At 35.7% G+C, this 13150-nt stretch overlaps 1 protein-coding gene across 2 annotated transcripts in view; it reads left to right on the top strand.

The window, feature by feature from the left end:
* The window catches only part of DNAH12 (dynein axonemal heavy chain 12), a 73225-nt gene that overhangs the window by 48746 nt on the left and 11329 nt on the right, over positions 1 to 13150 (top strand). For both annotated transcript variants that reach the window (XM_074602999.1, XM_074603000.1), the window contains 14 exons: positions 83 to 245; positions 691 to 771; positions 1954 to 2130; positions 2950 to 3081; positions 3518 to 3607; positions 4344 to 4484; positions 4615 to 4856; positions 5314 to 5461; positions 6832 to 6977; positions 8289 to 8503; positions 9432 to 9624; positions 10285 to 10477; positions 11445 to 11617; positions 12121 to 12261. In XM_074602999.1, coding sequence (XP_074459100.1) covers positions 83 to 245; positions 691 to 771; positions 1954 to 2130; positions 2950 to 3081; positions 3518 to 3607; positions 4344 to 4484; positions 4615 to 4856; positions 5314 to 5461; positions 6832 to 6977; positions 8289 to 8503; positions 9432 to 9624; positions 10285 to 10477; positions 11445 to 11617; positions 12121 to 12261 — 2235 coding nt within the window. The remainder of the gene's footprint in view (positions 1 to 82; positions 246 to 690; positions 772 to 1953; positions 2131 to 2949; positions 3082 to 3517; positions 3608 to 4343; positions 4485 to 4614; positions 4857 to 5313; positions 5462 to 6831; positions 6978 to 8288; positions 8504 to 9431; positions 9625 to 10284; positions 10478 to 11444; positions 11618 to 12120; positions 12262 to 13150) is intronic.

The following is a 13150-nucleotide window of genomic DNA, read 5'->3' as shown; positions in this document are numbered from 1 at the left end:
TTGTTTACTCCTATTATTTGTCAGTTATATAACTTTGCTAACAATAGTTAAACTAAATAAACTACTTTTTTTTTTTTAATAGGTTCTTGCAAATTTTGGGGCGCCATAATTATGTTACTCCTACTTCTTATCTTGAGCTTATTGCTGCGTTTCGGAAACTTCTTACTCAGAAACGAGATGCTGTAATGAAAGCCAAGAAGAAATACGTGAATGGACTAGATAAACTAGCTTTTGCCGAATCACAGGTGAGTTAGGACAAAAATGGAACTGAAAATACAAAACGTTTGGCAAAAACAGGTCTTTTCCTGGACAAGTCACTCAAAAAGCATTACTTCAGATTTTGTTTAGCTTGATCTTCAACAGTAAAACTGTAAGAAATGTATTTTACCTTTTCTACAGTCGTAGCAGTTGTGCTAGAGGCCACAGACCTCTAAGCATGTATTGCTAAGCAGTATATGAACAGAGCTTCCCTTTCTTAAATGGTTAACAGGTGACTGTAGGTGAACGTAGCTCTTAAGATTAGAGATTGTACATGTGAGGTAAAAATAAGTCTCTGAAGTGTTTTGATTTGAAACTGAATTTCCGTCTATCAATAAATTAGTCATTAGGTAAAATCTAGGTCTTACAGAAATTATTGGAAATCGTACTTGGTGTTTCTGAATCCTGCCTGCTTCTTTTGTGTATGTTTAGGTTGGTGAGATGAAGCAAGAGCTAGTTCAGCTGCAGCCCAAACTGGAAGAGGCTAAATTGGATAATGCAAACATGATGAAGGTAGCGTTATACAAATACAACTTTGTGGGTTTTAATGTAAGCATGTAGATACTTGGGATCCATAATTTCACCTTTGTAATAAATAGCTTTGAATGAGGCATTTTATCATACAGTGTACTTCTACTTCAGTACCTCAGCTGACTGTAGACAGCTTTGAAAGAGTATGCCTGTATAAGGTTGCTGATATGTGACTTTAACAGTTGAGTTCAGGTTTTTGAGCTCACTTCTTTCCTGGGGTTTGCAGTATCGTGAAACTTGCCACTATTTATGCTTATATCCATAGAACTGGAAGAAAATTGCATTCTTAAGTAAGATACAGACTCTGGAGGTAGAGTCCTTGCCTAAGCTTCATGCCGAAGGACGTTAGAGGAACTTTCATGCTAATAGTGGTTAGACCAGTTTTCCCAAGATCATTCACAAACATTGCAAAAACCACAAATGGTTCTTCAATGTACAAAATAAACAAGAACAGTTTTGCACAGTCTGTCTTTGCATGAACAGGAATGATATGCTTGATTTTTAAAAGGATCCTAAAAAGGATTAACTTCATTGAAATTTAGTGATATTTAGGAACCAATCTCTTAGGTGTTTTCTAAAAATTCTGACTTGCAAAAATACACTTAGCTAGTGTGTTGCTGTTGCATCACAAAAAAGCAAGATTCGATCGATGTTTTCATGCACTTCTGATTTGTAAGTGTTTTTACAGATACAGTGATATCTCTTCTACCGATTCTTACAAACCTTTAAGAAAACTAGATGTCACTTCTGTAGGACTGCAAAGGGAGTACTTGGATGAAGTACTCATCACTGAAAAGAAAATAAATTTCAGTAGTCAATGTTATAGACTATGAAGCTATGAAAACTCACTATAACAGCTAGTCATTTTTTAGTTAAAGCCTGATGCACATTGTTTCTTGCCTCCGGAACTTCCAGCATATTTTGAATAGCTTTCATTGACGGTAATCTGATTGCATGCAGTTTACTGTTAAAGCTCCATGATGAAGTTTCATCATGCTAAGAAACAAATTATTCCCTTAATGTAAACTGAAAATATATGAAAATATTGAAATACTTCCGTTCTTTCATATTTTGCAATGTTCTATAAGTGCTACACTATGTAATTTCTGGTTTTTTGACCATTCACTGCTCAATAGGAAGCTCATCCATGTGTTTTTTCTCTAGACTATAGGAATAGAATCTGCTGAAGTAGAACAAAAAAGAAAAACTGTAAAAGTAGATGAAGAAATTGCTACAGGAAAAGCTGAAGAAGCTCAGGCATTGAAAAATGAATGTGAGAGTGACCTGGCAGAGGCAATCCCAGCCCTGGAGGCCGCACTTGATGCTCTTGACACTTTGAAGGCAAGCTGATCTAAATTTCAGCATTTGAATGAGTTATTTAACATGATTATACTCTTCCATTTATTTGGGAAAGAATGCACTAAGATGAAAAGGATTTGAAAAGTGTTAAATTTCCCCAGTTTTGGCAAAGGAGAGGACTTGTACAGTCATTGTTCAGTGTATTTCCTCTTCCTGTACTCAGAATATAAAGGGGGGGGGGGGTGGAGGGGGAAACATGCATTTATAAAATTGTTTATTTGCAAGAAAGCCCAGTTGTGGGAAAAGCAACCAAAACCTGAGATTACCAGCAGTGGTATCAGGAAATTAATTCTCTTTCAGCTAAGTTAATGTTGACCGCCAGTGTATAACATGGCATTTGTTTATGGCTAAGAATTAACCTGGATCTTTGGTTTAAAGGTTTTGTCCTTGTTGTGACTTAACACGTGATCTGAAAGCAGTATTGTTGAGAAAGTCCCGCAGGAATTTAGTATAGTTGGAGGTAGTTTAGTAGAGTTGTGAAGTATGTGAGATGTTTTAGATGACACTTACAGAAGCGTATCAAAAATATTCTGATGTGGACTTCTTAAAATATGATTTTAATTAATCATTAGCTTACAGTTGCTAGCATTTATTTCATTTTTAGTTCCCCTGCATAGGATACATTGATGGATATTGTTAACTGTCTTACTAACACTGTATTATCCCTTGTAAAAGCCTTCTATAATTATGTTAATTGTCAATGGTGTTATAATTCCCCATTTTTCTGTTAATTCATTCATCTTAGTGGTGAGAAAGGCATGACATTTGTCATAATTTCTTTAAATGTGATTTTTATTTTAGCCTTCTGATATATCAATTGTCAAATCAATGAAAAATCCTCCATCTGGTGTCAAACTTGTCATGGCTGCGATCTGTGTCATGAAAGACATAAAACCTGATAAGATTGCAGATCCTTCAGGGACTGGAGGCAAGGTAAAATGGCAGACAATAGCTTCAAATAAGACTATAATTCATGTTCTTCTCAACATAGAGTTCAATAAACAAGATCATCCAAGGTCCTCTAAAGTAGGCAAATACTTACAGCCTCCATCCATTATTTTACTGAAAACTTCCAGAATTCCAAACTTTCTAAGTTCTGTAATGTGCAAAGAGAACACATTTAATTTGCTTGACTCGTATTTTGATAAAAGATGATACATAACTCTTCCCTGAGACACTGTTCAGTTTTTGGATTTAAATATGGGTTGGGGAAAATGTTTGATCTGATAGACTTTCTTCTTTTTGATGTCTCCAGGAGATACAAGGTCATCGGTATTAAATATGCATGAGTTAATTAAGAGATCTGTCACTTTTTGTTTGTGTGTTTGTTTTAAAACTTGGAAAAGGTATTTCCTACTGTGTTTTGTAGATTTTGGATTACTGGGCTCCGAGCAAGAAACTGCTTGGTGACATGAATTTCTTAAAGGATTTGAAAGAGTATGACAAGGACAATATTCCAGTAAGGCTTCTAATTTTTCAGTGGTTTTTATCATTTTGATATTTTCTTGCAGGTGAAAAAATTGAAATTAGAAAATAATATATCAGAGGCCCCATTTGTCCCAAGTTAGTCAATTTCTGTTATGACCAAGGGTCTCTACAAGATGGTCATAACAAGCAAGTCAAACTTCTTTAGGGTGAGCCTTGTAAGTGGCGTTTCAGAAGGTTTTAGAATTCCCTTTCGGAATTTCTGAGGTTTCTATATAGTCTGTCTTCTATTTGAATGAAATGTCCTTCTGTGCACAAATGTTTCTAACTTCGCAATTTACAGGTGGTATCTCATCAAAAGGTAAAAATAACACATAAAAAACTGTATCAGAGTAAATAGTCAGTCCTGTCTATTGTCTTGTGTCCTAAAATGGCCATAAGCAGGTACCTCAGAAGGAGTAGGAAGAATATATGTAGTAATTTCTCCAAATATTCTTCAGCCTGCAGCACTTTAAATGAAGACCTTCCAAAGCTAGATGTAGTTTCTGTGTGTTTAGTGGTAGGATAAGGATAGGATTAGGATGAAAACAGGAAAAGATCACAAAGCATGATAGGAAAATCAAAAGAAAAAAATGAGCAGTGTTTTTTACCACAATTATTACTGAGTAGTTCTTTGCTATTTCATTGTCTAGAGAAACAGCAACCAATCAGTGTAATTTTAAAGTGTCAGCCACGAGACTTTGATGAGCTATAATGCTTTTGTTATCCAGGCAGCTGTCATGCAGAAGATTCGGGCTGAATACTTGACTAATCCTGAGTTCGATCCACAAAAGGTGGCTAAAGCTTCCTCAGCAGCAGAGGGTTTATGCAAATGGATTATGGCAATGGAGGTGTATGACAGGGTTGCGAAGGTGAGTTTTTAATCCTAGTCCCGCAGTGCTATGAAATCTTTGCTTGGTATAGTCACCCTAAGCATTGTATTAAACAATAAAGTTACAAAAATGTGCTTTAAGCATTTGTATATTGGTTGTAATTGAATAGGTGGTTGCACCCAAGAAAGATCGTCTAAGGGAGGCACAGCAGTCCTTAGCAGAGACACTGACCCTCTTGAATCAGAAGAGAGAAGAACTTGCAGCAGTTGAAAATCGTTTGGCTGCTTTGGAACAAACCTTCACTGAGAAAACTGAAGAAAAGGCTCGTTTAGAATTCCAGGTTGACCTGTGTGCTAAAAAACTAGAACGAGCAGAGAAGTTGATTGGAGGCCTTGGTGGAGAGAAATCAAGGTCAGGTTAAAGGTCAAATGTCAGATATAACAGCCATTGCAGAAACTGAATTTGGACTTCAGTTCTCTGAGACTTTAATGTTGTATCTCTGTCTGAGGCCTGTGCTGCTGAAGAGTGTAACAGCCTGGGGCCTTGAAAGATTCCTCATTGTTTGTAATGTAAAAATATGGGCAACAACATTGAAGGAGAATTGTAGACAAGTCTTCAAAATAAGAATCATAAGATCATAGAGTACCAGGTTGGAAGGGTCATCTCGTCCAATCTTTATTGGTGAAAGCATGGTCTAGACAAGATGACCCAGCACCTTGTGAGAATAAAATACATAAAGACAGTGTCCTTATGTATTCTCCACCTGAAGTTACGGTAAACAATGACAAAAAAGGTTGATTTTTATTGTCAATATCATTAACGTGGAGGTTTCAGCACCATTTTTTTCTGCATTTTCTGCTTGTCATAGATGGAATAATGCTGCGAATGATCTTCAAGACGTATATGATAATTTGACAGGAGATGTTCTGATATCAGCTGGTGTGATAGCGTATCTGGGAGCTTTTACTGCTGGATTTCGACAAGAATGTACCAAAGATTGGAGCAATCTGTGCAAGGTTAGAAGGTCATCTTAGATTTAAATAAGTGTGTGCTTTTTTTCAGATTACTGTAAAAGGCCTCAAAAATCACTTGTCATTTATTTAATGTTAGCCTAGTAAAACTCATTAAGATCAATGGGATAAATTCTGCTGATCCAATATTCTGTAAATTTGAGTTTAATGAAATCAGTGAATTTACTGTAGACTTAAAGTAGCACATCAGAAACAAGAGCACATCATTGACTTTGTAAGGCTTGATTTTTACTTAAAATCTCAGAACTGTCTCTTTTTGCCTTTAAATAAAAGAGTTAACTTTAAAATGCAGTTATGTATAATGTAAAAGAAATTATATTATAACTTATACTGGCACGTATTTATATGTTAATTGAATGGTTGATTATGCTGTTTGCAAAGGGAGAGTTCCAGCATACTTACACTAACACCATAATTCATAAATCAAATGAGGCCGTGGACTTGTGCACCTTCAGCTTCCTTAAATGGTCTCGAACTGATCTTCTCCTACAGTAGGCATTTCCTCATTCTCCTGGTCCCTGCCTTTGCCTTCTGCAGCTTGGGCAGTGTGGCTGGAGCCCTTGCCGGTGAAGACGGAGGCAAAAAAGTCATTGAGTACTTCAGCCTTCTCCATATCCTGGGTGATCAAGTTTCCTGTTTCCTCCTGAGTGGGCCCGTATTTTCCCATCTTTCTTTTATCACTGACATACCTATAGAAGCTGTTCTCGTTGCCTTTGCTGTCCCTGGACAGATTTAACTCTGTCTGGGCTTTAGCTTTCCTAACCTGCTCCCTGGCTGCTCAGACAATTTCTCAGTGTTCCTCCCAGGCTACCTGTTCTTGCTTCCACCTTCTGTAAGCTTCTGTTTGAGATTGTCCACAAGCTCCTTGTTCGTCCATGCAGGCCTCCTGCCATTTTTGCCTGACTGCCTCTTTGTTGGCATGAATTGCTCCTCAGTTTAGAGGAGGTGATCTTTGAATATTAGCCAGCTTTCTTGGGCCCCTCTGCCCTCCAGGGCTTTATCCCACATTATTCTTCCAAGCAGATCCCTGAAGAGGCCAAAGTCTGCTCTCTTGAAGTCCAGGGCAGTGAGCTTACTGTGCGCACTCCTCACTGCCCTAAGGATCTTGAACTCCACCATCTCATGGTCACTGCAGCCCAGGCTGCCCTGGAGCTTCACATTCCCCGGCAGCCCCTCCTTGTTGGTGAGAACAAGGACCAGCATGGCACCTCTCCTCGTTGGTTATACTTGACCTGTTTCAAACTCTTAAAAGGAAATGCACATAGTCACTTTGGATTGAAGTGGCCTTTAATAAAAGACGTAAAGAAACATGGAATAAAGATAAATGAGGTTTTCTTTTCTCTTTTTTTTTCCAGGAGAAAAATATCCCTTGTTCTGAGAATTTCTCTTTGAGTAAGACTCTTGGTGACCCAATAAAAATAAGGGCCTGGAATATTGCTGGTTTGCCAACTGACACATTTTCTGTAGACAATGGGGTCATTGTTGACAATTCAAGGCGTTGGTAGGTGACAAAAAGATTTACTTTTCAAATCCAAACAAGTTTTCACTTTTAAAAAAAAAAATAAAAAATTTCTAGAGACAATGTAGCTTCTGTAGAGACGATGTAATTGAGAGCAGTAGTGGAATCCTTATACCCAGCTCCTGTGAAATTTAAGGGGTATAACAAGATAAAATAAATAAATGCACATAGTTACTTGAAAGCTTTCCTTTCAGGAGATGCAGTCCTCTTGGATAAAGTTATTTGTTATTTTTCTTGGTGTTTTTTTTAGTATTGTATCTTGTTATTGTTACTAGCTAATGAAGCATTTGTAAGAGTTGGTTTTAGAACTGCACAGAAATCTTTATTCTTTACATGTTTAATGATAAGGTTCAGGTTATGTAAATTGCATGGTCCAGATATACCACAGTCCACTTTAGGTTCTTACAGTTATAAGGGTATCAGATGACATTTTTGTGTCTTATAGATATTTATTGTGTGTGAAACTCACATCTATACAAAGGATTTGTTTAGGACCTGTAACAACTTTTTTTTGTATTCTAACTGAAATTTTATTTCAAGGTTGATATCAGTTGTGTGAAAACTTGTGATAGTTGTCTGCAAACAATCTGCACTTGTAGAAATACAAGATTATAAAACTGTCTGGTGATCTTGTGATCTGTGTTCTCTTAAGAATTAGTCTTTGTGATAGATTCAGGTTATATTCAGATTAGTGTGTAATTCTGGTTTTAGAATGTTGCTTAGTTCTCCAAGGGTGCAGTTAGAGGAGGTGTTTGCTATCGTTCATGCCTGACTTACTAAAATACACACATATAGATGAAATCTGCACAGGGAGACAAATCTGTTGGACAAAATTAAAATAGTGTCACCTTTCCCTGCCCCACTTGCATTTCCAGTCTTATGCTAGTTGATATACCAACATATCAGATTTAAATTACAACTAATTCTTTAGTTTTATTTTTGTAGGTGAAAAAATATATGAGCAAGAACTCAAAATTTGTAAAAACAATATAAATTATAAATACCGAGAATTCCAGGGGAGAGGCAGAACAAGATTTTACAAGAATTCTGCATTCTGGTGTATTTTATGAAAAACGTCATGAAGTTTTTTTGCAACTCTTAAAACTATTTTTGGTATTACTTTTCAAATCGTGATAAAACACCTATACCTCTGTTTTTCACTGATCTCTTAAAATAACAGAATCAAAATTGTATTATTTTTTCCTTGCCAGCCTGACACAGAAACATTTTAAAATAGTTTAAAATTTTGAAAAACTCCTGCAAGCACTGCGAAAACTGTCTTGTGTCTTCTAGGCCATTAATGATTGATCCTCAAGGTCAAGCAAATAAATGGATCAAGAATTTTGAGAAGGAAAATCGCCTGAGTGTTATCAAGGTCAATGACGCAGAGTATATGAGAACCCTGGAGAGCTGCATTCAGTTTGGCACTCCACTCCTGCTGGAAAATGTTGGAGAAGAACTAGATCCGTCACTTGAACCTCTGCTACTTAAACAGACTTTTAAACAAGGTACAGCAAAACTAATTTTGAACTCTGAAGCAGATTACGTTAATGTTCATCTTACAATCTGTGGTACTGCCTGATGTTTTTCTTATTACACTCTGATTTACTGCTGCCTGTGGTAAGAGAAAGGTACCTTCACAACAGCCTGAAGTTTTATTTTATTTTTTTAATAAATATCATTCATGTATCACGTGATAGTGGTTTTATGTGAAAACCTTCACCATGTCACACACTAAGTGAAGACACTTGACTCTGCAAAGGGAAGAGTCTCAGTGCAATTGTGTTTTGCTTGCTTCATTTTCATACATTTTAGTCTAATGCTAATACTTACTAAATTTTGCACAAATCAAGAAAAGCTGTCAAGGCATTTTGCTTAAGGCACAGTTTTCCTGTGTTTCTCTGAAACTTGCTAAGTAGCTATGAATTTGATTTTCAACTTTTCTTTCTCTTCCTCCTGGAAAAAGACAGAAAAATGCAGATAAACACAAATATGTTTTTCTTCCTTCTTACGTAAGTTATCTTTAGTGGTTTTCATGTTCATACTTTAAAAAAAAAAAAAAAGAAAAAAAGCTCAAACACTTTTTTTTGAGCTTCCTATTTCAGGCAGGTAATTCAAGGAAAGAATAGTCTGTAAGAATATCATATTTGAGAATAATTCCACAGCTCTGCTACCATCTCCAGTATTGTATATGCACATTGAAAGTACAGTAGTGATTGGATTGACTCCATTTCTTCTGCCACGAGGAAAACGTGGCCTCACTGAAGTCTCTGAGAATTTTTCAGAGTATGAGATTTATTTATTTATTTATTTATACTTTTCAGGAAATTTGTCATTGACAAGAAATTTGCTTTTATTTAATCACAAAAGTAATTTTTTTCTTTAGGTTATTGAAGTAGATCATGGTTTTCTTAACATTTCTCATCTTAACTTCAGGAGGTGTGGAATGTATCAAGCTTGGTGAGGCCATTATTGAGTATTCCAATGATTTCAAGTTTTTTATTACCACAAAACTGAGAAATCCACATTATATGCCTGAACTTGCTACAAAAGTTTCTTTACTCAATTTCATGATAACACCAGAGGGACTTGAAGACCAATTGCTAGGTATTGTGGTAGCGAAAGAGAGGTAAGTCTCTCTTTATGGCAAATACCCGTTTAAATTTTTTATGGCGTAACTCCAAGAAAATGAGAGATTAATTGTAAAGCAAAATTAAAGTTACGTGGTGTAAATGTTGCTCAGTAACAGCTTTGGGGGAAAAAAGATGTTTTTCTAGTTTTCATATCTAAAAAGTTTGTTAGGAAAACAGATTGTCATGTTTACTGTGGGTGTAAGTGTGCACAAGTTAATTAAAATAGCAGATGTAAAATCGTGGTTTTTTTACGGTACTTTTCTCTTGAAATATTCCTCGAATGTTAGAAAACTGTGTAAATATTATTTGAAATTTAAATCATTATTGTGATTTTTGCAATGTGACTGAGCTGCCAGACAAGGATGCAGAATGATGAGGATTTTGTTTTAATTTCATATGAAATAAATGCCCAGTACCTCTGAAACTGATTTTGGGTCTTATCCGAGCCCTCACAGAGTTACAGAGAAGTAGTATCTGGGTTGTACAAAAAGGTCTATGTGATTGGGCTAAACTCTGCTACAAAGGGTTTCCAGCAGTAAACTTATTCCACATTATCATGTGGTGGTTTTTCAGACAGCAGGGTTACAATAAAGAAAAACTAGGATGTGCTGTGAAAGCGAAAGTTGAAGGTGAACATTGACCGTTTTTTTCATTAGACCAGAATTAGAAGAGGAAAGAAATGCTCTCATCCTTCAGTCCGCAGCCAATAAAAAGAACCTAAAAGAAATTGAGAAGAAAATTTTAGAAACCTTACATTCATCTGAAGGGAATATTCTGGAAGATGAGACTGCTATTAAGGTCTTGGATTCTGCTAAAATAACAGCTAATGAGATCACTAAAAAACAGCAGGTAAGAAATGTGTGTGTTTACTTTCCTTAACAACGCATAGAAATTAAATGCTAAAATCTGCAGCTAGTAGAAGGACTGTGAATTAGATGCAAAGCACAAGGAGGAAATTCTGTGCTTGTGAAGTATGAAGAGAAATATAAAATTGGATCCATTCTAGACTCTTCACTGATCAGTCTCTAATTTATAGATAGATACACATTCTTCGAAGCATTTTAAAGACTGAGTGAAAAGTAATAAATTCTGAAGTTAAGGTAATGTGTTAAGATGAAGGAACTAATTTTTTTAAAACAACAAAAATACTCAGGGAGACATTAATAATCTGAGTGACTAATACAGGTACGCAAGCCCAGATTCTTTTGTTATACTTTATGCATAAAATACCAGCTGAAGTCAATGAGAGCTAAATAACATTGGTAAGAGAATAAAGTTGGGTTTTTTAATCATTATAAGCTTAATATAAATCAAATATTAGTGTTTTCCTTAAGCTGATGTTGGCCTTACTGCTACTTGTTAATGCCAATCAAATGTAATCTTGGAATTTGTCTGATGGTCAAATTTTGAAAAGCCTTTTTATTGTTTTGTATAAAGCTGATTTACAGTAGAAAAAGTAGAGTTTAAATACATAATTAGTCTGAAATTAGTCATATTTTTTAATACTGCGGAGATTGATGCTTTTGGTGCTAAATGTTGCAACAAAACTGTTGTGCCTCCTTTGTCCTTTGTTTTGACTATTGCATCCTGTAGTGTAGGTGAATGGATCAGGCAGTACTGTGGTAAGGGTAAGTACTCACTTCACCTACTGGAGTCATTTTCCTGCTGTGATTGTGCTTTTTGGAACATTAAAGTCGTCTTACTCTGGTGTTACAAAGTGCTGTGTAGAACTATTTTTAATGAAGTTATTAAGTAGTAATATTTTTGTACAAAGAACGCTGAAAGCTTTTCCTTATCCACTACTATTGATATTTAGATTGCAGAGAAAACGGAACTTAAAATAGCTGAATCTCGAGAAGGCTATCGAGCTATTGCAAAGCATTCATCGGTGCTGTTCTTTAGTATTGCAGACTTGGCCAACATTGATCCCATGTACCAGTACTCCCTTAGTTGGTTTGTTAACCTCTTCATCAGCTCTATTCATGATAGGTAAATACAGTCTTTCTCGTGTCAAATAAAGTGTTTTCATTCTCTTCTTATGAACAGTTCTCTCCATTTTGAAATCATTTACCTCTTATCCCCCCTTAAATGCAAACTTTTGAAACAAAATATGATTTGTTAATGAAGTAAATGCTCTTAGTTACTGTTTGAGCAAATTATGAACTGTAAGCATGTGCTTTATATAAGTATTTTTAAGAATGTCACTTATAGAAGGGATGAGATCTGGTTCTGAACTAGGCTCCTCCGTTATGAAAACTGAGTGCCACCACCTAACTGTGGCAAATTGATTTCAGCTCATTATTTTACTTGGGACTTTTGAGAGTTGTAAAACACTGAGTATAATTGAAGTTTTGGGGAAATGGGTGTCATAAGTCCCTTGTGGAGCACATGGGTCTAATATAATTCCTCCGCAACCCTAAATAATTTTAGATTTCTTAACTGATTTGCCTAATTTATTCAATTTGAAGTCTATTTCTCACTTTTCTTTTTAGTAACAAATCCAAAATTTTGGAGAAGCGACTTCGATATCTAAATGACCACTTCACATACAATTTGTATTGCAATGTGTGTCGTTCACTGTTTGAAAAGGACAAGCTGCTCTTCTCGTTTTTGCTGTGTTGTAGTCTTCTCATGTAAGCTCATTTTTGTGAAGTCTCTTAATAACAGAAACTAATGATTTTCTTAGAATGGAAAAAGGTATTGATGAGATAGCATGTTCTTGTGCATATTAGGAATAATGCCTTTGGAGTAAGGACATGAATGTTTGGGGTTTTCTAATACTGAGAATATTTACAAGTGAACGAGTACATGAATGCATGTATCACTAGTACAGGACACAATGAAAAAAATGTTCCTATCCTCATTTAAACCAATGGTTTTGTCAGTGATACATCTCTGACTCCCTTTAAAGGAGCTGGGTAATGCTGCCTAGCATCTTTATATCAAGAACAATTGCTATTATTTAAGAAAATATTTTAGAAAGAAATCTAAGACAGTAATGTGCTATCCCAACACCTTCTAGGCTTTTGTCTTTGTTTTTCATTTTTTCTCTTCTTTTTCTTTTGTCCTTTTGCGTACATCATGAGATCTCAGTTGCAGTCTTTTCTCTTCCACTGGCTTTTTAGTTTCTTCCTGTTTATTGTAATTTTGTGTGAATACATTGTGAAAGGAGACATAAGTTCAAAATCGCACCACCATGACCATAATGTGCACACTTACGTAATTACATTGTGTACACATCTGTATATGGACCATTCCTCGGCCAATTTGTAGGGCAACTGTACTCACAGAACCTTTATATTTTCTATAAAGCCTTTAAAAATCAGGAATAATTGCACTTTTTAAAAACAAATAAGCAGATATATACCATTTGCCTCTTGAAACCCTTACTGTAGTCTTAATCAGTCATTTTTACCATGCAGTTTTTTAACTATAGAATACTGAGATCTAATCTCAGCTGTTACCGCGGTAGAAGTATTACTAAATGGCAGTGAAGTATAATTAATTTTGAACAGCTCTTTA

The sequence above is a fragment of the Larus michahellis genome, chromosome 10 (genome assembly GCF_964199755.1).
Source record: "Larus michahellis chromosome 10, bLarMic1.1, whole genome shotgun sequence".
Lineage (NCBI taxonomy): Eukaryota > Metazoa > Chordata > Aves > Charadriiformes > Laridae > Larus > Larus michahellis.
Note: the sequence above shows the minus strand (reverse complement) of the source record. Positions and strands in the feature narration are given on the sequence as shown.